General features: G+C 48.8%; 6 protein-coding genes across 6 annotated transcripts; 3 read left to right on the plus strand and 3 right to left on the minus strand.

The window, feature by feature from the left end:
* Positions 1 to 1,060: 1,060 nt before the first annotated feature.
* stp1 (Low molecular weight phosphotyrosine protein phosphatase) lies at positions 1,061 to 1,755 on the minus strand (the record flags this gene model as incomplete). The annotated part of the gene is made up of 3 exons (XM_031146034.1): positions 1,061 to 1,276; positions 1,417 to 1,461; positions 1,522 to 1,755. 3 exons carry the CDS (start codon positions 1,753 to 1,755, stop codon positions 1,061 to 1,063), a joined length of 495 nt encoding a protein of 164 aa, XP_031008397.1.
* Positions 1,756 to 2,236: 481 nt separating this feature from the next.
* On the plus strand, positions 2,237 to 2,881 carry LHYA1_G001048 (Uncharacterized protein; the record flags this gene model as incomplete). The annotated part of the gene is made up of 2 exons (XM_031146035.1): positions 2,237 to 2,736; positions 2,794 to 2,881. 2 exons carry the CDS (start codon positions 2,237 to 2,239, stop codon positions 2,879 to 2,881), a joined length of 588 nt encoding a protein of 195 aa, XP_031008392.1.
* A 1,498-nt stretch (positions 2,882 to 4,379) lies between these two features.
* On the minus strand, positions 4,380 to 5,725 carry LHYA1_G001049 (uncharacterized protein; the record flags this gene model as incomplete). Its single annotated transcript, XM_031146036.1, has 3 exons — positions 4,380 to 4,888; positions 5,115 to 5,317; positions 5,367 to 5,725. The coding sequence occupies 3 exons, from the start codon at positions 5,723 to 5,725 to the stop codon at positions 4,380 to 4,382; spliced, it is 1,071 nt and encodes a 356-aa protein (XP_031008391.1).
* A 699-nt stretch (positions 5,726 to 6,424) lies between these two features.
* On the plus strand, positions 6,425 to 11,963 carry pld1 (Phospholipase D1; the record flags this gene model as incomplete). Its single annotated transcript, XM_031146037.1, has 2 exons — positions 6,425 to 11,901; positions 11,957 to 11,963. 2 exons carry the CDS (start codon positions 6,425 to 6,427, stop codon positions 11,961 to 11,963), a joined length of 5,484 nt encoding a protein of 1,827 aa, XP_031008359.1.
* A 235-nt stretch (positions 11,964 to 12,198) lies between these two features.
* On the minus strand, positions 12,199 to 13,091 carry CAT5 (5-demethoxyubiquinone hydroxylase, mitochondrial; the record flags this gene model as incomplete). Its single annotated transcript, XM_031146038.1, has 2 exons — positions 12,199 to 12,732; positions 12,819 to 13,091. The coding sequence occupies 2 exons, from the start codon at positions 13,089 to 13,091 to the stop codon at positions 12,199 to 12,201; spliced, it is 807 nt and encodes a 268-aa protein (XP_031008360.1).
* Positions 13,092 to 13,588: 497 nt separating this feature from the next.
* LHYA1_G001052 (RNA polymerase-associated protein) lies at positions 13,589 to 15,592 on the plus strand (the record flags this gene model as incomplete). Its single annotated transcript, XM_031146039.1, has 4 exons — positions 13,589 to 13,782; positions 13,846 to 14,600; positions 14,649 to 14,788; positions 14,840 to 15,592. 4 exons carry the CDS (start codon positions 13,589 to 13,591, stop codon positions 15,590 to 15,592), a joined length of 1,842 nt encoding a protein of 613 aa, XP_031008361.1.
* Positions 15,593 to 20,521: the final 4,929 nt, after the last annotated feature.

The following is a 20,521-nucleotide window of genomic DNA, read 5'->3' on the forward strand; positions in this document are numbered from 1 at the left end:
TTCAGGAGATCTCCTGGGCAACAGGGGTCGGCTAGCCAGATACTTCTAATCCGATGCGGGTGATTGAGATGCCAAGGCCTGTACCACAGTTTCAGAGTAAGTTAATTACAGGATGCCACCTTCTTCAATCAACGAACCAGAGGAGAAATAGAGGAGACGAGAGGAGACGAGAGGAGAGGAGAGCAGGTTCGTTCAAGAAGACTCCAAGAAAGAAAATGCAGAGGTCGTTAGTTTATGTAATAATGTACGAAGTACGAGCTGATACTGTATCACGGCCGCAATCTAGACGGTTTTGAGACATGGGGCTGAAATTACTCGCCTTTTTCTAAAGCTGACACTTAGCGTACATAGATAGATTTCTCCAAGTCTAACAGGCTCTTCACCCTAGTATAGACGCTTAAACTCCCTTTAATTGTCGGATCGGAGCTCTTTGATTGGTACGGAATAGACATATATGGAGTAAAAACAGCGGGAATATCAGACTTACGGATCAAAAATACGAGGTACGGAGTACTGCGTATCACCACCATTTCTCTCCAGCCTTTTCCGTTCTTGAAATAGCAGATTGCATGCAACAAATCAGCAAAGGCAAACGACGCCACAGAACACGAATCAGCCTCCCCGCACGAACAAGCCACGCCCAGTAGCGCGTCAGCTCAACGTCAAAGCTGCGAGGCTGTGTCCGCTACGAGTAATGGAGAAGATCGGGTTAGTGCTTTGGTAGCCAAGACCACGACCATCTGGGGCATGACTTTGAAGAACATGCAAAGGGTAAAGACATCGAGAGAATCTCATTGGGTCTCGTTAACCATCAATTGTTTGCTCAGATGCATGTGACGACGCATGCTGAGGAGATCTCGATGCTAAGCCCTCGGGACTCAAAACATGCCGAGAATGGTTATGCCGTTCAGACTGTTTAGACGGTTTATCTAAGACAGGCAGGCTGACTGTTGCCTTGAGATACCTTATCCCTTCTATCTTCATTCCAATCCAGCCCGAGCCTCTCTCTGTTCCCATACTCCATACTCCAAAACCCCCAGTCCTTGACAGGAAACACCCTTCAAGCCTTGACATCAGGAAAGACCTCCTGCAAGAAGTTCTTAGAGAATCTTACACACTGCTCGTAGGCAATCTCGAACCCGTCCCTTGCCCCGTAATAAGGATCTTGAACCTCTTCAGCCTTCTTCTTCCCAGCATGCTCTCCAAACAACATGACTTTAGCCTTGCCACCCGCTCTTGCATGGACTCTCTGCAAATCTCGAAGATTGTCGCGGTCCTATGAAGTGTGAGCCAGGGTTCTTTCTTTGCCACCCCATAACATGAAAACAAGGAAATTTGGTGAAAGCTTGCTTTTGCACATATTAAATATCTCCAAACCTGCAAGATATTCTAGGAATAGAAAAGCACTTCACTCACCATAGCGAAAATATAATCAAACTTCTGGAAATCCGACACGTGAATCTATCCCCCGTCAACAAATATCCAGCACCTTGAACCCCATCCTCTCCCCACTCCACTCACCTTCCTCGCCGCATGCTCATAGTCCGTAATCCCATTATCCTCCAACGTTGACATGGTTCGAGAATCAGGACTCGATCCCGTATGATAAGCTGCAGTTCCACAGCTATCGACTTCCGAGACAAGGGCTTTGTAGGGTGGTTTCGAGACCATGGATCGGAAGATGCCTTCGGCCATTGTGGAGCGGCAGATGTTTCCTAGGCAGACGAAGAGGATGGAGATTTGGTCTGTTGCCATGATTGCGGTTGTTTTTTGATCTCACGTGGAGGTTGATGAGTGTATAAGAAAGCTGGAGGGGGAAGATTTTCAGGGGTTTGGGGTCGGCTTGCTTCGGCTTCGGGAAGCGAGAGCGGCTAGTTGTGAAGGAACTTTTTCATTTTGCTCTAATAACTCTGTCTTTTTCTGATTTACATCAACAGAAATTACCAAGCGGTTTGCATAGATCACACACCATACAAGCTAAGAGGCACAGTATACAAGGTGTAAGTTTGTGAGCAGCCTTATATCGAGTCCTGATTGGCTCGATCTGATCTCGGCACGACCCGAGCCACGCCAACTACCTCCGTATATTCCTACTTATTGACAGCCCAGATCTTTCTCTCATCTCCAACTTTCTCTTTTCATATATAGTAACATTATATTATGTTCCCTTCCACTCATCTTTCTATGAATTCCCACAAATAAACTCCCAGTGCCTTCTCACCCTAATAAATCCATCATGACCTCAAATAAACCAGTAGTTGTACCAACCCACCTAATCCTCGTCTGCTGCCACGCCATCTACCTCGGCGGTCCAACCCACGGCATCTCAGAATCAGAATGGCTCATAGCGCCCTTCCAGACCAACGAAACACCAACCTTCACCTCCCACATCACAACCGCGCTGGCCCTCCTCTCATCCACCCCGTCCGCGCTCCTCGTCCTCTCAGGCTCGAGCACGCGGGCTGAAACGAGGAAGTCTGAGGCGAGGTCTTATCTGGATCTGTGTGTCGATAATGGGTTTTGGGGACTAGATGGAGATGGGGATTTGAGGGGGAGAATATTGCTTGAGGAGCAGGCTTTGGATAGTTTTGCGAATCTGGTTTTTGGCGTGCTGTGTTTTTGGATGGAGGTGGGGAAGTGGCCGGAGATGGTTACAGTTGTTAGTCATGCGTTTAAGGAGGCGAGGTTTTTGGAGTTGCATGTGCCGGCTATGAGGTGGCCGAGGGAGAGGGTGCGGTTTGTGGGGGGTGGATCCGGAGTATATGGACGAGGGCAGTGTTGGGTTTGATGCAGAGCGGTGTGCGAGTGTGAGGAGGGGAGAGAAGGAGAGGGGGTTTGGGGAATGGGAGAAGGATCTGATGGGGACGGGGGAAAAGCTTAGGGGGAAGAGGAGGGAACGGAATCCGTGGAAGGTGAGTCAGTTATTTTTTGAAAGTGAGGAGGAGAGGGGAAAGAGCGGAGTGAAAAGTGAGGTTTTGAGAGGGGAGGTTGTTGAAGAGGTGTTGGTAGAAGATCGAAAGCCTTGGGAAGGGGTGATAGGCGTTCAAGTAGACAGGTGATCTGAGTTGAGGTTCGTGAGAGGTTGAAAGAGCTAGCAGAAGCTTCAAGGATGGTGCCTTCCCAAATGGTAGGAAATATGCCTATATTGTGGCATCGTTGCCTACCAGATCCTTCGTTATCTGCAACAACGTTACAAACTTCAACTATCAACTTCTTTTGGAATTCTTGCCATTATTTTCAGTCGGTATAGATACGGTATCTAACAAATATCACCCGAAACATCCATGGATCATTCTCCAGAGAAGTCTAATCCCTCAAAGGAGAAGTCGAGCCACTCTACCCATCAGCTTCTCAACTTCCACAACTTCTCTGCGGACCTCTTGCTAGTTCTTTTCGAAAACCTCGATGCTGCCACGGGAGTCTGTCTTGGTCTTACCTGCCGCGTTCTATGGACTCTCCTCAAGACTATTCATCCTGATAGGATACCCCTCACGTGTTCTACAAAACTCGGTGCCCATGCATCGGGCAAGGATAATTCAGTATTTCTCTATGAATTGTTAGGGGACTGGGTTGGCCCTCGATATACTTTCTTCTCTAGGTAAGCCGATGAACCTTTCCAAGCACGCGTTTGTGAACATAGTATGATATCATTTGCGAATGTTGAGGGAGTTTGATAGCCATTGCAAGATAATTCCGAACTTCAAATTTCTTTAGAATAAGCAATGAGTACTACTAACAACGAACACTCATATGCCATGGCGCTCCGCCGTTACAGGTTTCTGCATCCACAGCCAATGGGGACACTTCCCACCCATGTTCCTCAACGCCGATACATACGGAAGCTCAGGAACCCACGACGTCGATAAACAGAAGTACGTATGTCGACATGGCGAACTAGTCGCTAGATGGAAGGACCACAAGTTATCCAAGAGTCTGCTACCACGGCCCTTTGGGATGGGAATGGAGTGGTATGTGGAGGCTAGAGATCTAATCATGAATGATTCGTTGAGGGAGGTGGACTATGATGCTTGGGAGAGGTTTTGGGGAAGGACTCATGTGTTTTGATACGTGCAGGATGAGGAGCGCTGGAGGTGCTTTGTTAAAAGGTGTGGTTAAAAGCTTTCGAGGATGATGAAAAGGGCTTGGGGCAGTGGTCGAGAAGGATTTGATAAATGCTGCAGAGGTGGAATTGGGCTTGCAGGCTTGGAGATATCAATATTGGGTGTGGTATCTTGTATCATGGATACGATGGCGCGAGAGAGCTTAACCGGGGTACTGTTATGGATTTGCCGCTTCAGGAAATTAAAAAAAAAGGAAAACGAACTTAACCCCTCTTAACAGCAACCGAAAATCATTAAAAGAAGCCATGACATACCCAACTACAAATTTGAACTAATCGGAACCCTCGCCCCATCAACCAAAGCATCCCTAACAAACCTCGTCGTATCCCTCACCATGCCCTCACTATACGCATGTCCAACCCCCTCATAAACCCGATCCTCAAGCACCACGTCCCCATCCGCATACCAGCCGCCCGTCTCCGTAGCGTCTTTCAAGAAGCGCAGGAAAGGCTCGGAACAATGGTACGGTACGAGCTTGTCTGCGCCGCCGGAGCAGACTAGGATGCGTTTTCCTGATAGCGAGGTGTTGAGAAGGGGGCGGATGCGGTTTTGTTCCGAGGTTGAGAGAGGAGGAGGTGAAGGGGAAGAGGAGGAGGAAGGGGGGATGGGAGAGGTGCCGAAGAGGAGGGCTTTGGGGTCATGCTTGGAGCATGCGGTGATGAGGGAGCGGGGGAAGTCGGGACTGCCTAGGAAGGATGCTTCGGGGGTGTCCTCGGTGGTGGTGAAGGTGGAGCGTTTGGAGAGGCGGGCTCGATCGGTCATTATTCCTGGGTTTGAGGTTTAGTTGTTGAAGTCTACTATGAAATGAAGATGTAGGAAGTCAAATATAAGAATTACAAGAGTTGTTCATGAGCGAGAATTGTCCACGTCACTTGACTAGAAGAGGAATCAAGGAATACATATTTGATACTTTGGTCCTCCATGGATGATCTGACATATAGCACGTTTCCACGCCCTTGAAATCTTTTGGAAAGAAAGCAGTAAATGACTTACTCATATAGTCCGGACAACCAATAACCACAACTCCTGCCGTCACCCTTGGGTCTCCGAATAAAACCTGCCACGCAGCGTGCCCGCCTAATGAAATGCCCATAACTAGATGTTGCTCGATTGGCGGAGCATCTGGCTCATTGAAGACATATGAGCCCAGGTGGTTTATCAGGAGACTGGTATCAAGAGCAGTACCGTGGTAAATACTGATACAGTCAGAAGTAAACATCAAGCACGGGAAAGCCAAATAAATACCTGAACATATCCTGTGCGTGAGTCTCGTTCCCTGATTTCCACGCCTCGTTTGCAATTGCCTTGACCTCTCTAGTCCCGTGATTCCTCTGATCAAAAGCTAATGCAATAAGTCCGACCTTGCGGTCTCCTGGGGCGCGCTGGTTCCAATCACTGATGCATGTGGAGGCCACTGTCCCCATGAGTTCTTTTGTCTGCAGTCGAGGATGGAGAAGCCAGAGACATGAGATTGATTTACAGGATGGCGATACTTCGTCGAGACCGTATACATCTGCTAGGATTCCGGCAATATGGAAGGTCTTCATGGAGACAGAAGGAGGTGTTTCTGAGGGGGGATCTTGAAGAGGGTTTGGAGTAGCCATGGTTGCGGTAGGAGAGGAGGGGAAGAAGCAATCGAAGTGTATGAAGAAGGAAATAAACAAACAAACAAGTCAATAAATATGATAGGAACAAGAACACTCGAAATTGATGAATATAACCTTGGAGGCTCTTCTTGTCGGATTATGGAAGAAGAGAGCTTGTAGGGTTATTTACTCTCATACTGTACTACATACACTATATTATTGTACGGAGTAAGAAGTGCAGGTCGACCGAGAAACACCAAACACCACAACGTCATCCGCCGTCGCCAGTACTCGCTCGGGCCAAACATTTAATTTCCACTGGATCAGCGCAAGCTCGATGCTCACTTCCGACCTCCCGACGCAGTACGAGAACATTGCAATTGTTTGACAGGAATTCGAGCCTTTGCTTTGATATATCTACTTGGTGTTTGGAATCTGTCCTGCTTGTTCCGCGAAGAGAACCGTTCAATCCCGCAGCGTTCGTGTTGACGGTGCCACGAATCCCCGGTCAACATCCAACACCACCCCTAAAACAACCCCTAGACCCTTAGCCATTTCCGTCTACTTGTGCCCTGGACCCTGAACATTTTAGTGGACTGGATTATCCGCCATGAACTACACATACAACGTGTAAATATTTACGTGTAGCCCTTCAAAGGACACTGCTTGGGATTCGCGCGTGTGGAAAGGGGTTTGGGAAGAAGGCAAAGCTTCAGCATGGCACAGCACAATGAGGAATCTAGTCCACCCATTTCTAAGAGCCCACGGGCAGAATCGCCGCTCTACACACATGCGAACGGGTCAGCGACTGTACGACATTCAGGTTTGCGGACAGAGTTGAATCCCGACGGAACCTCCCATGATTTTGCACACTCTCCCACCGCGTCTAATGTCAATACGAGCAAGTCCCCCATCGAAGCGCCAGACTATTTGAATAGAGGCCACCCGCACGACGGAGAAATTGTGGTGAACGGCTCTGCGACCGACAATGTCACGTCTTCCGTAAGACATTCGGCGCTGAAACCACCCGCAACTTTCAAAGATGCCACAGCACCAGCAGCAACAACAGCAGGCACTGCAACACCACCCGGACGAAGAAGTGTACAGTTTGTAAGGCCGGATTATACCGCTGGTGGTTCAGGTCATAACAGACAAGATTCATGGGGCTTGGCGGAAGATGGCGACGCGGCTGGCAGGGACCGCAGAGGCCAGTCTTTGATGTCAAAGTTGAAGGCATTGGCTTCTACAAGCGGGTTGCAGACACATATGAGAAGTCAGAGCAATCCTACGAATTACGGCGAGGATGGCACAGGATCCGCTCCACTCTCACCAAGCGCAGACCGTCTGAATCGATTTCCACACACATTACAAGAGGAAGATAGTGATGCTGATGCGGAGGAGACCGCTGATGAAAATGCTGCAGCTGATGTCAAAAGAACCAAACGGAAACGCCGAATGCGAAAGTTTCAAGACAATGAAACCAACGGTCAAAGTCAAACGGTTCCAAATACACCAAGAGCTCGTGGCATGGGGAATGCAGATTCTCCTGGTGGGAGCAGTCGGCCTTATCCTTTCCTGAGTCGACGGGCTACGGATGGTTCATTGGAACAGCGGGGGCACTTGTCTGAAGGCGAAGGTCGAGATCGACTCAATCAAAGTGGTTGGAGGCGGGGAAGCTCATGGTTATCTGGGCCTCGTGGCTTGACAAATTCCGGTGGAAACACTCCAGGTGATTTTGATGGAACCGCAACACCACGGAGACCAAGCAATTTTAGGCGCGCGTTGACTGGATTTGGAGGTGGTCAGAGCGAAGGCGAGAATACCACGCCAAGGCGACCTTTCCTGGCTGGCGAGCGGGCTGCTACTTTCGGGGCCCAAAGATGGCGAATGCTCAAGCATGGTTTGAAGCTTTTAGGGTCGGCGAAGGAAAAGGAGCACAGGCATGATTATATTAAATCTACTGAGCTGATGGCTGAACTACGTGCTGGAACTCCAGCTGTACTCATGTTTGCGAGTATGATTCAAAGGGACGATCACGGAAACAGGAGGATACCAGTCATTCTTGAACAGATCAAGTTGCGTGTCACCGATAGCAGACCTAGTATCGAAGACCCCGGTGATAATGAGAGGCACCTTGTTTTCAGAATTGAGCTAGAGTACGGAAATGGCCTAAATAGGATGTCGTGGGTTATTGATCGTTCGCTGCGAGACTTTTCAAACCTACATATACGGTATAAGATTCAAGGACGCAGCGACAGGTTGAACCCAACCAACACCACTGCAAGAACGAAGAAAGCGAAGCAACCTCGATTTCCAAAATCGGCTTTCCCTTATTTCCGAGGCTTCCGAGGGTTGGGCGACAGTGATGAGGAAGAGGATGAAGCAGATCCCATCCGCGTGGATGAAACCGTGGGTGAAGCTACGCATAGCGAAACCGAGCCAAAAAAGAAGAGCAAGCGACGACCTTCATTCAGCAGCTCAAGAAAGAAATCCATCGTGGCAGGACCAAATGCGGCAGCTGGAGGCGTGCAGGGAACAAAACAATACAATGAGAGGCAACGACGAAGGCTAGAGCAGTATCTTCAAGAAATGATCCATTGGCTCATTTTCCGACCCGATAGCAACAGACTTTGTAGATTTTTGGAACTTTCTGCTTTAGGAGTCCGGCTGGCTGCTGAAGGTAGCTACCATGGCAAGGAGGGCTTTCTAGTCATCCAATCTTCGAAGGGCTTGGATTTCAGACGACTGCTGACTCCAAAAAATGTCTTCGCACGGCACTCACCCAAATGGTTTTTAGTGAGACATAGCTATATCGTTTGCATCGATTCTCCCGAAAATATGCACATTTACGACGTTTACTTAGTAGACCCCAAGTTCGAAATACAAAAGAAACGTCGAAAAATCACCGAGATGGGCGGCAAAGAGCTCCTAGCTAAAGCCGAATCGTCCGCCAAACACCCACAGCACCACAGTCTGAAGCTACAGAATTCCGAACGCAAGATTAAGCTTCTGGCAAAGAACGAGCGTCAACTTAGGCAATTTGAAGAGTCTTTGACATACATGGTGGGCAACACGCCCTGGGCTAAAGAAAATCGCTTTGGAAGTTTCGCCCCTGTTCGAACCGGTGTATACGCGCAGTGGTTAGTGGACGGCAGAGACTACATGTGGAATGTCTCAAGAGCCATCAACATGGCTAAAGACGTGATCTACATTCACGATTGGTGGCTTAGTCCCCAACTATACATGCGAAGGCCTGCCGCGATTAGTCAAAAGTGGCGATTGGATAGATTGCTCCAGAGAAAGGCCCGAGAAGGCGTTAAGGTTTTCATTATCATTTACAGGAATGTCGAAGCTGCTATCCCAATCGATTCCGAGTTCACCAAATTCTCTATGCTTGACTTGCACCCGAACATCTTCGTACAGCGGTCGCCCAATCAATTTAAGAAGAATCAGTTCTTCTTCGCACATCACGAAAAAATCTGCATCGTTGACCACACTGTTGCCTTTGTAGGTGGTATCGATCTCTGCTTTGGCCGTTGGGATACACCGCAACACTCCGTCGTGGATGATAAGCCAACTGGGTTTGAGCAGTCGGACTTGCCAAAAGATGCTGATCATTGTCAGCTGTGGCCTGGAAAAGACTACTCCAACCCCCGAGTCCAGGATTTCTACCAATTAAATGAGCCATATGCTGAGATGTATGATCGTTCTAAGGTTCCTAGGATGCCATGGCACGATGTTTCTATGCAGGTCGTTGGTCAACCCGCCCGAGACTTGACCCGCCATTTCGTCCAAAGATGGAACTACGTGCTTAGAGGACGAAAGCCCACAAGACCAACGCCATTTTTGCTTCCACCGCCTGATTACAAACCAGAAGACCTCGAGGCTCTCGGCCTCACGGGTACTTGTGAAGTTCAGATTTTGCGATCAGCCTCAGACTGGTCTCTTGGAGTCACAGAAACCGAGCACAGCATCATGAATGCATACTGCAAAATGATTGAGGAATCGGAGCACTTCATTTATATTGAAAATCAGTTCTTCATCACTAGTACTGAAACGATGAACGTCAAGATTATCAATAAAATCGGAGACGCTATAGTTGAACGAGCAGTCCGTGCCTTTCAAAACAATGAAAGTTGGAGATGTGTTATAGTCATCCCCTTAATGCCTGGTTTCCAAAATACGGTGGATGAGCCCGAGGGTACTAGTGTTCGATTGATCATGCAGTGCCAATTCCGCAGTATCTGTCGCGGAGAGGGCTCCATCTTTGGCCGTTTGAGAAGCCAGGGAATTGAGCCAGAGGATTTCGTCTCATTCTACAGTCTGCGATCGTGGGGTAGAATTGGCCCTAAGAAGACGCTGGTCACTGAGCAGTTGTATATCCACGCCAAGGTCATCATTGTCGATGATCGAATTGCGCTGATTGGTTCAGCTAACATCAACGAAAGATCTATGTTGGGTATCAGGGATTCCGAGTGTGCTGCTGTAGTTCGCGATACCGATATGCTTTGGTCGACTATGGATGGAGAACCATATCTCGTGGGACGCTTTGCTCATACATTGCGCATGCGACTGATGAGGGAGCATCTTGGGATTGATGTTGATGAAGTCATGGAGGACGATCGAAGAGCAGAGCTTGACAAAGAGGAAGACGAATACGAATCAAAGATGGACAACATCTACAGAGAGGATGACTCCGATTCCGATTGGGGAATGGCTAGACCTGCAGTACAACCTCTAACCCCCGACCAAGCCGCAAGGATTGCCAATGCAGAACGCAGCCTCAGTTTCAATCATGATATTGATTGGGAACAAGAAGACAATCCTAATCTTCAACCAAGCAGATTCAAGGGGGTCACCAGCGACAATAGAGTCACTGGGAACAAGGAACATGCTGCCGAAGTCGATGGGGAGGGTGAAGATCAACTAAAGGCTGCCGAGCAAACTGGGACTGTTCGTGGGCGGGACTCGAAAGTAGTGGATGGAGGTCGAGAAGTGCTGATTGCAGATATCGCACCAGAGGGTAAAGGAACTGTGAACCATCCAAAAAAGCGCCACACTCGCATTTCTTCACCTCATTATGATCACGGGCTCGAAGGGCATGGCACTCATGACGTCCTTCCACCTATGCCTGGGCTATTCAGAAGGACCACAGAGCAAATGGGTCTGCCTCAGCTATCTCAACTTCCTTCCCTTCCTATCATTGATGATACAGATATTGGCGGGCCGCCTGTCCAAGTAGACTCCCATGGGAATGCTGCGCCGAAGGCCTTCAACCCTGTGACTGCCGATCTCAAACTCGCTCAGGTTGATAAAGATTGCATGCGGGATCCTCTGAACCTTTCTTTCTTCGAACATACCTGGCGTCTGATTGCGGAAAACAATACGAAGATATTCAGGCGGGTCTTCCGATGCAATCCCGACAGTGAGGTCACCAACTGGCATGAGTACACACAATTTATTGCCTACGCCGAGAGATTTGCCCAGTCTCAGGGAGTCAAGAGCACAGAGCGTGAGGAACAGGAAACGGTTAGCAAAAGTGGACCCCCTGGAATATCAGCGACAGCGACAACGACAGCAGCAGTGGCAGCATCGGTCACTGGTGTAGGTGCAATTGGGCAAGGACTCAGCAGCATCGCCGAGAAATTTAACACACACTCCAATGACAGTCACCATCCACTTGGCACTGTGGCAGACTGGGCAGACAATGCCAGCAAGGGACTTGAGCCTCTTGACACCAGCAACACCAAGAACACTCAAATCAATGGCCAGGTCGATGGGATAGATGAGAAAGCCGCTCTAGGCAGATCAGATGAAGCCGCATCTCCAGAACAACCAACCGGGAATGAGGCATTCCCCTCTCTGGACTCTACCCTGAACCCCCCGCACTCAGATGCAGAAAAAGCCACAGAACCTGACGCTAGGAGAGTCACAGTTTCTTCCTCGACGCCATCAGATAAGGCCCCGTCCTCGCAAATTAATCAGAACTCCATGAAGAAGCGTCGCCGAGGGACGAAAGGCAGCCGAAGAGGCTTTAATGCTAGCGATGACTTACTCAGTTCAAGCGATGTTGAAGAGTTGCTCAGCATGATTCAAGGACACCTTGTTTCATTCCCATATGACTGGCTGATCAAAGAGGAGTTGAATTCAAATTGGCTCTACCAGGTAGATCAAGTAGCCCCTCTACAGATTTAGTAAGTCGCATCACCTCGGCATGTTGAAGAAACGTAATACTAACTATCTGCGTAGCGATTAAAGAAGACCTTACGGCCTACGAGAGCGTTTTGTATATTTTGTTGATACTTGTTAGAGTAGACAGGCATAAGCGAGACAAAGTGGGAAGGATTGGATGCATTGCCATTGGAGTTTATTCACACTTTCTGCATAACCAGCGAGGCGTTCCTTTTTTACCCTCTTATAAATTTATATTGTAACTAGTCATCAATGCATCAAAATCCTTACACTCGTTTTTGATATACATCCACATCATCTCATACTCGCTCACTAACCCAAATCGCTCCCCTACACCCCGCCCTAATAACACCCGTAAGCAATTCATGAGGTACCGCCTTCTGCGCATCATTCTCAAGAGCATGATCCAAATGCTCTAACTCCTCATCCCTTATCCTCCTAACCGACTCCACCAACACCCTCAAATCCTCCCCCACTTCCACCCCTTCTGCCTCCATCTCTTTAAAAATCTCCAGCAGTCCGCCCACCTGCTCATTATAATGCCCGCCTATCACCGTCTCCACAGCCTCTGTACACGCCATTGCCGCTTCCCGGCCCATCACAGCGGTGCCCCATCCTAGCACGGTGGCCGCCATGGTCCAGACGGGGTACAGGGCTGTTGGGCGCACGCGGTGGCGCGAGAGCAGCGCGTTCCAGGTGACGAAGTGCCCAGCTTCTTGGTCGTACATGTGTTTCATTAGCGGGCGCAAGTGCGGGTGGGATGCGACGATGACGGGGGTTTGAGCGGCGTAGATTAATACTGCGGCTAGTTCGCCGGTTTGGTTCACTCGTAGCTGTGTTGTGTTAGGATGAGAGAGTATTGGAAAACGTGGAGAGGGCGAAGAGGGGAGGGGAGAGGAGGGGAGGGGGAAAGACGTACGGCACGGGAGAGGAAGTCGCGCTGGGCTTGGGTTAGCGGTTTAGATGTAGAGGCCGGGTTTGAGGTTGCTTCTGTCCCGGTTTTGGGGGTCCTTGGAGCGGTGGATGGGGAGTCATTTTGGAAATTGGAAAGGGTATGGCGTTGAGGGGTGGTTGAGAGATGGCGAATTGAACGAGGAGCTCGGTGTATTTGGAAAAGACTTGGAGCTAAGAAATCGTAGACTGGGAGAGAGTGTGATGAGAAAACTGGGCGAAACGCAGAGAATAAAGCCATTATATGTATTCGGTTTGGAAAGAGAAAGAAACAGAAGGATTGGGTGCGGGTTTGTTTGTTTATTAGTAAATTGAGAGTGGTCTTATGGTTTATGACGCTTCCATCTAATAAATTGCGAGGTACAGTTTATATCGGCGTTTGTAGACTCCGATGCGGGCTAGCTATATCAAGCTAATCTAGTTCAGGTAAAGGCTCATGATTGAAATCCCCTTTATGAACCTCCGGCGACAGCTTCATTCACTTCAAGGCTCTACGAAAACCCTCCTATTATCGACAGTTGCGCCCATATCTCTGGCAATACTTCCCTTAATACGAATTCTCATTCATTTGGATAGCACTCCTTTTCAACCAACTGCCATCTCCAAACCAGCAAGCAAGCAAACAAATCAGGTATTGCGCACACACCAATCTACCTGACATCGACCAGACCACAAACGGAGTCCAGTCTCTACGCTTTATCGCAAATATACTTGCACACATACGCTCATTTATACACGATGGCAGACATCGACGACGAGCTTCTTGCTCTTGCAGGAGATGCTTCTTCTGATGAGGAAGACGAGGCGCCTACCAATATCAGCAAAGCAGGCTCCGCATCACCAGAAGCTCATACATCGGGTAAAACCAGCACGAAGAAATCTAGCGGCAGGAAATCAAAGCGACATGATGACTCCGAGGAAGAGGGCGAAGCGTAAGTAGAAACAGCTTGCAATTCAATAAAACATGTCTTCAGCAGTAGCTCATTATTCTACAGCTCCTCAGGTGCATCATCTCCCAACTCCTTAAGATCCGCTCCGATGGACGAATCGGATTCAGAATCAGATTCTCCTGCCATGTTCGACGAAGCCGATAAATACCCCCTCGAAGGCAGGTATATGAACGCCGCGGACAAAGCTGAAATCATGGCTATGCCCGAGATTAAGCGTGAAGAAGTCCTTGCTGAGCGTGCTACGGAAGTCGAGACACAAAGGCAAAACCGGGCGCTTCGTCAGCTTTTGAATGCCCGTGATGCCGAGGCGAAGAAACTGGATAAAAAGCGTAAGGCTGGAGCAGCAGACCTGGACGAAAATCAACGGAAAACCTCTCGTCAACGCACAAAGCTCGGTGGTGGTAAGGTTGGGGAAGCAAGCACAGGTATCGATAGTCTTAAGCGCGCAAGAGCTGAGAAGAATGATCGCCAACGCCGCCGCGAGGAAGACAAGGAGCGCAACAAGGATCGCAGAGTTGTACACGAAGACTACTCAGATGCTGATGCCGATGGAGACTCAGAGGTGGAATGGGATGATGGCAAATCGAAGAACAAGCGGAGGAGTCGCTCCCCAGAATATCGAGATGCCGAGCCTGCTGGCCTTCACGACATTGAGCGCGTGAGAGTTGGGAGAACAAGGTTCGCCATGGTTTGCTTTTACCCAGGTTTTGATGAGGCGATCACAGGATGCTTTGTCCGCATCAGTGTTGGCATTGACAAGGATAATGGACAAAATATCTACCGAATGGCTCTCATCAAGGGTATGTAGAAGAATTTTAGGATCTTGCATTCGTACTGACTCTTGTAAGGTTTCGGAGAAGAAAGACCCTATGCCGTGGAAACAGCAAATGGGAAGCACTTTAAAACGACTCAATACATACGCGCTGCTCATGGGAAGGCGGAGCGGAATTGGCCCTTCATCACCTGCTCAGATTCTCCGTTCACTGAGGTTTGTTAAAGAGTATCTGCAAGCTAATTACCCATATTGACGATTTCTTAGGCCGAATGGAACCGATACAAGCAGACTTGCATAGTCGAAGGTGTTCCACTACCAACGAAACCGAAACTTTTACAAAAGGTCGCAGACATCAATAATCTAGTGAACCGCTCTTGGACTGAGGCTGAGCTTCAAGAGAAGCTCACTAAGTCCGGTGCTCTTGTCAACAGGTTTATTCCTATCGAGCGTAGCCGCTTGACCAACCTCATCAAGGAAGCCAAGAATGCAGGCCACACTGAAAAGGAAGAATTACTCAAGAAGGAATTGGAAGACCTCGATGGTCCAAAACTTGCATACAGCACCTCCATGCGACCATCTCCCAAAAAGTCCACCGTTTCGGCTTCAGGGATGAGCCAACAAGAGCGATTGGCAATTCTCAACAAACAAAACCGCCGCAAGAACGCCGAGGAAGTCCGCCAAGCGCAGATCAACGAGAGACGTGCGGTCAAGATGACTGAAGCTGCCATAGCCCGTGGTGAAGATGTCGCAGAAGATACCTCTCGCCGCTTGAAGACGCGTGCGAAGTTTAAGCACGATGTCACGGACACAGGGATGAAGAAGACGGACAGCGAGCGCAGCGGCACTAACACGCCGACCTCTGGGACGCCCAAGCTCAATGCGAAGAAACCCTCTACTCCGCTTCCTCACCTTGCGAAGCTGCAAGCTGAGAATAATGGCATCCCTACACTTCGCAGACCGCTCATGGATGACGATATTATTGGGGCGATTGATCTCGGGATCGATTTGGAACTCTAGTAGAAAGGGGAGATTAGAGAGAAATGCCACTTCAGGCAGAGGGGGTCCACGTTTGTTTTATTTGCTTGGGGATCTTAAAACAGCGTGCGGCGCCGGCGTCGGTTTTGCGGGGGGAATCGGAAAGGCCTGGTTCAATATTTTAAAGTCTGCTTATTACCATAAAGGCCAAGTCGATACTGCTCCTCTCCAGTCATTGTCTCTATAAGCCGTAGGAGGTGAAAATCGATTTAGAGAAATACTAGTCAGATAGAGATAGATCTTATGAATATCAACGTAATATATTATCCTGGTCATATTAGGAGTGAATAGTTGAATTGCTATTTAGAATGCCCTGAACTAGCATGCTCGCGTATTTGGGAATATGCTAGTTCCTGAGGTGGTCGAGAGGATATTCCAAGATGAGTTGGACTCTATTTCATGTATATTTCTTGTACTGAAAGATCAAAGATGTATCAGGACGAGAAATATATTAACAAGATACGAGCGTACTTCGTACTCTATACTCGTAACATTCCTACAACAAATCACATATTTACTCAAACTGTTTCTCATTGCGCAATATGTAGATGGACCTTAAATACTGCCAATGAGAAAGTAATCCTTAGCGAACGGCATTAATACAACTAAAGAAGATATACATATATGGAGGCTGCAGTGTATACGCGTGCCATGCATGCTGATATATCTAAAACATATGTACTAGTAGCATGGGTATGAAGTAGACACATGATCGATATTATCTCAACTTTATATAGACGTTTGAATAAGAAGAAGATGAAGAAGGGACTAGTCTATGACTTCAGAGTTCAATAATTCCAAGTGGAAAGAGAAAGACGGCAACGTCTCTTCACTTCGATCTGTGTATTCGAGTCACCAGAAGACAAATAAATGGACCAGCGGAAGAAAGTTTTTCAATCATAAAACATAAGTCTGGCGGTGAAGAAAACTTGATCACACAGACTTTTTAATGAGAGTTCCAGTCTACCGGTAATATGAGGTATCACCTGTAGGTATCTCATCGAGATGCACAAAAGCACAGCTCAGAAAACCCCCCTTTTTGCTATGCCACGTGATCTCGAGCAAACTCACCGCTCGTTGCCTCAGGTTGCACAACAAATAAGGTTACATCGGATGATTGAAATAGAAAATCGAGATCCCGTTTGCAAAACGCGTACCCACAGACTTCTGATGTTTGATTGACACTCCGTGATGTGTTCCAGGGAGTTGCGAGACCGTGTCCCAGCTCGCGTCAGAGGTCAAAGAGCCTCTCGGATCATTCAGCTAGGAGAAATTGCAGAACAAGTTGCAGCACCATCAATCAACACAGCCTCAAAAGCCGTTGTCTGTGCGAATGTCTTCCCGCATGCCGCCAAAGAGATCTCCATGCCGGTGCAGGGATGTTCCGGGTGGGTATCTGGCTGAAGGCATGAACACTGCGCCTTCTCGAACTCGTCAGAGAGAAAAGATCGGTTGAAAGTTTAAAGCTCAAACTCGCGCAACTGTTCCAATTAAGCTTGGAAGCACCCCAACGGGCTTGGTGGTGTGTCGGCGGTGCAGCATCCCAGCGATGTTCCGCAGAAGATGAAACACGGGGCTTTCAGATTTCGACCCAATCGCAACTCAGACGGCACTTGTCTACTCATTGTACATCTGGTGCTCCGAATCCGCTTCCTGTGCTGAACGCTTGGATTCTTGGAGGCACTGGTGCACCTAACCAGGCAGTGGGAAGCGGGTTGCATCTCCAAATTGAAGTCCCAGATCATAGTTGCAATACGAGACAAGCTATTCCTCCGATATGAGCTCCGAATGGGATGCAAAGATGCGCTGGCAGCTGAAGCTGTGCGAGTGTGAGTGTTGAGAAAGTGAAGCTTGCTCTGCTCGTAAGTACTTTGTACCTCCGCCAACACTTGGAGTGGCCGTTGCACGACAGCGTCACGAACCAGCAACTTCCCAGCCTCATGCGCCGACAAACATAGTGCACACGAGGCTACCTGGATCCGCTGCAACAAAGGCAAGCTATTCGAGAAGGCTATTGCCGTAACCAGTCCAGCAACCTTCCAATCTCGAGATATCTTTTGATAGCTAATTTGCTAGCCATCTAAACTGCCGATGTCTTGCTGCATTATTCCGTAGGTCGACGGTCAGATGCTTGCTTCCTCAAGTCACAAGTACCTGCCTAGATCTATTGTACCCAAATCGCCTTGGGGTCAAACATCTCTGCCCCAGAATTACGAGGACCGTTACGAGGACGATCTGAGCCACGGAAACTTCCCGGGAGCCGCAAACTCGAGGCCTGCTAGAATCTCCTATCTCTCGCATCAATTGCTGTTGGAGGAAAGGGAATGTGGTGTCAGATTTGCGTGTGGTGTCATTCGTGATTCAGAAAACATCTGTTCCCTGAGAAGATCTGAGGTTCAGTTCGGACGATAAAATACTGGTAGTTATGATCAGCGTCAGGATGCTAGAAACGCTGAGACCAGTTGCATGGGTCTGTCGAACCCTCAACCAAGATGGTCTGTCGATGGCTTGATCCAAGACCCTTGCCCACTATCGACAAGGCTCCGAAGATGGGCCCAGTTGCTGGGGGTCATGCTCTCGAATAGTGTGGGGAATCTTAACGTCAAACACTGGTCGAGTCCCCCTACTTGGACATAATTAATGCACTATGCACCACACACACGACGCGCACGGCAAAATGGCCCTCGAGCTTCACATCATTTCCTCTTCCCACATGTGTGCTAATGTCGGTCGCCGTTTGTTGCTTCTCTTCTGCTGTCTATTCCACTAGCCATCGACCCAACGTGGCCATTCTTTCTTCCTGCATACCCGAAGTAGCCCTACATCGTCGTCCAGGGAGTCTGAATGGCCTAGGTCTTCATCCTATGTTTTCGTATCTTGCCATTGTTATTGTTAAAGGAGACAAGTAATCTATCCACGTCCTTCATTCGTCGACTATTCTTCCCATCCCTACTCTCAACAGACTGTACACACGGTCGTCCATGTCGAGTTGCGTAACCACTCTAGCTGAAGTCTGTTGACGCCTTCTCTGATCAATAACATCAAACCCGTATGATCTATCTAAAATATCAAGCCTGAACGTTTCGGCGAAAAGAGTGTGCACTGTGTTGACCCTTAAAGGTATCTTGGTGGATCTAATCTTCGACCTGATATGCCAAACATTTAAGACCAGTTCAGACGCTACATCTGGGGTGTTTCGAACGTTTCCGGTGAGGTCAAAGCATTTCGGACGTCGATCTCTCCCCCGTCAACCTCTCCAGATCTGCTCGCAAGACTTGCTTCGGCATCCAGTCACAGCCACGTTGGGGAAGAAGTTTACCTGGACCGAGAGCCGGACTCCTCCAAACGACAAGCTCTAGATTAAGATAAGATACTGGAAACGCCCTAGAGAGAGGTCTTATAGATCGGGCCTGTATACGTTCGAATCTCTTTCGACTAGATGATAAGTGCTGGGCTCTGGAAAGCCACCTCTCATTGCGACGACGATATTCTTGTTCTTTAGTCGAACCTCAAGCCGGATACTTGGGCCCCGTTTGCGAGAGAACATACAGCCTCGTCCTTGGTGTAGAGTAGCTGGCTAGCTTGTCAAACCCCAACGACGAAGTTATTTCAAGATGGACGTCACCTCGCTCTTGAACGCGAATTCGATGGCTGGTGGCGGCGGAGATGATGGCCAGAAGGAGAATGATGGCTCACGACGAATTCGAAGTCGGACACCGTGGGATGCGGGAGGCTATTCACTGCCCATTATGTCGAGTAATCCAGCCTCGCGGACGGGAGCGGTAGCAACAATATCGCCTTTCACAGTTCCCATGGATGATTCACGAGCAGAATCACCGCCAACGAGTCACAAATTCTCAGATAGCCGAAGCAGCTTGTCTTCTTTCACCTCTTCGATACATTCATCGACACACTCAAGATTTTCCTCAACGTCAACAGTTAGCGGCTGTTATCCTATTTTCTCTCCCAAGTCAACGCCTACATCCTTAGAGTTAACCAGCCCTTCTAACGACGCCTTTATCAACGAAACAAGACCCACACCGACGACCAACGAAGCCTCCGATATCCTTTCTACCATCGCAGAGCACCACATTGCACCGGAACTCGAACAGCAAGAACGAGACGAGCACGACAGCGAGGGCCCGTCAAATCAGACAACTACGCTGCCGCGGCCCAGTTCACCGAGCGACGCAATCCTGATCCGACGTACAACTGTCCCCGTCCTGAGGTTAGATACCTGTAGCCAGAATCTCAACCGGCTAGAACCGCATGATATGTAAGTGACCAAAATTTATACAGTTCTCGTCAGGGATTATCTACACTTTGTACAAGCCTCGGATTCAAAGCTCAAGGCTAGCCTTCCGCGCGGTATTGATCGTATACGACAACAAAACTCGCAGTTGAAGTCAACTGCATCGGTACGGGTTCTCTTTGGTCGGGAGATGACTAGGCGCCGGGGAATGAGCATCAGTCACGAACAATCACCTTGTATTATTCAAGTGGATAACAACCCGGTATATCTCCAAAATGTGAACCAGATCGCACTTCTTGGTTCTTTCATTCCTGGTATTTGTGCCACTGCCTTGCCTTGCATTTCCGCGCGCAATGACTGTGGCAAAACGAGATGTGCGAAGCAAGGATGTTTTGCCATTCACACAACAAGCACTTCAAATCTACTCAGTCCCCCAGATTTTTGTGTTACAGAGCAAACACCACCGACAAGCTGTCAGGTGGATATTTCCATACCCCGGTTGATTTTTACAAGCAAGGCGGGGAAAAGGGGGTTTAGCCGAGGTCACGAGGTGCACCCCTGACTATGCACCCTGAGCCTCCACTCCGAGCTTTTGTCATATTTTGCATCCCCGAGTCAAAGGAGGACTGTATAATACAGTCAATGTTCTGTTGTATTTA

This window comes from Lachnellula hyalina, assembly GCF_007821495.1.
Source record: "Lachnellula hyalina strain CBS 185.66 chromosome Unknown contig00016, whole genome shotgun sequence".
NCBI lineage: Eukaryota > Fungi > Ascomycota > Leotiomycetes > Helotiales > Lachnaceae > Lachnellula > Lachnellula hyalina.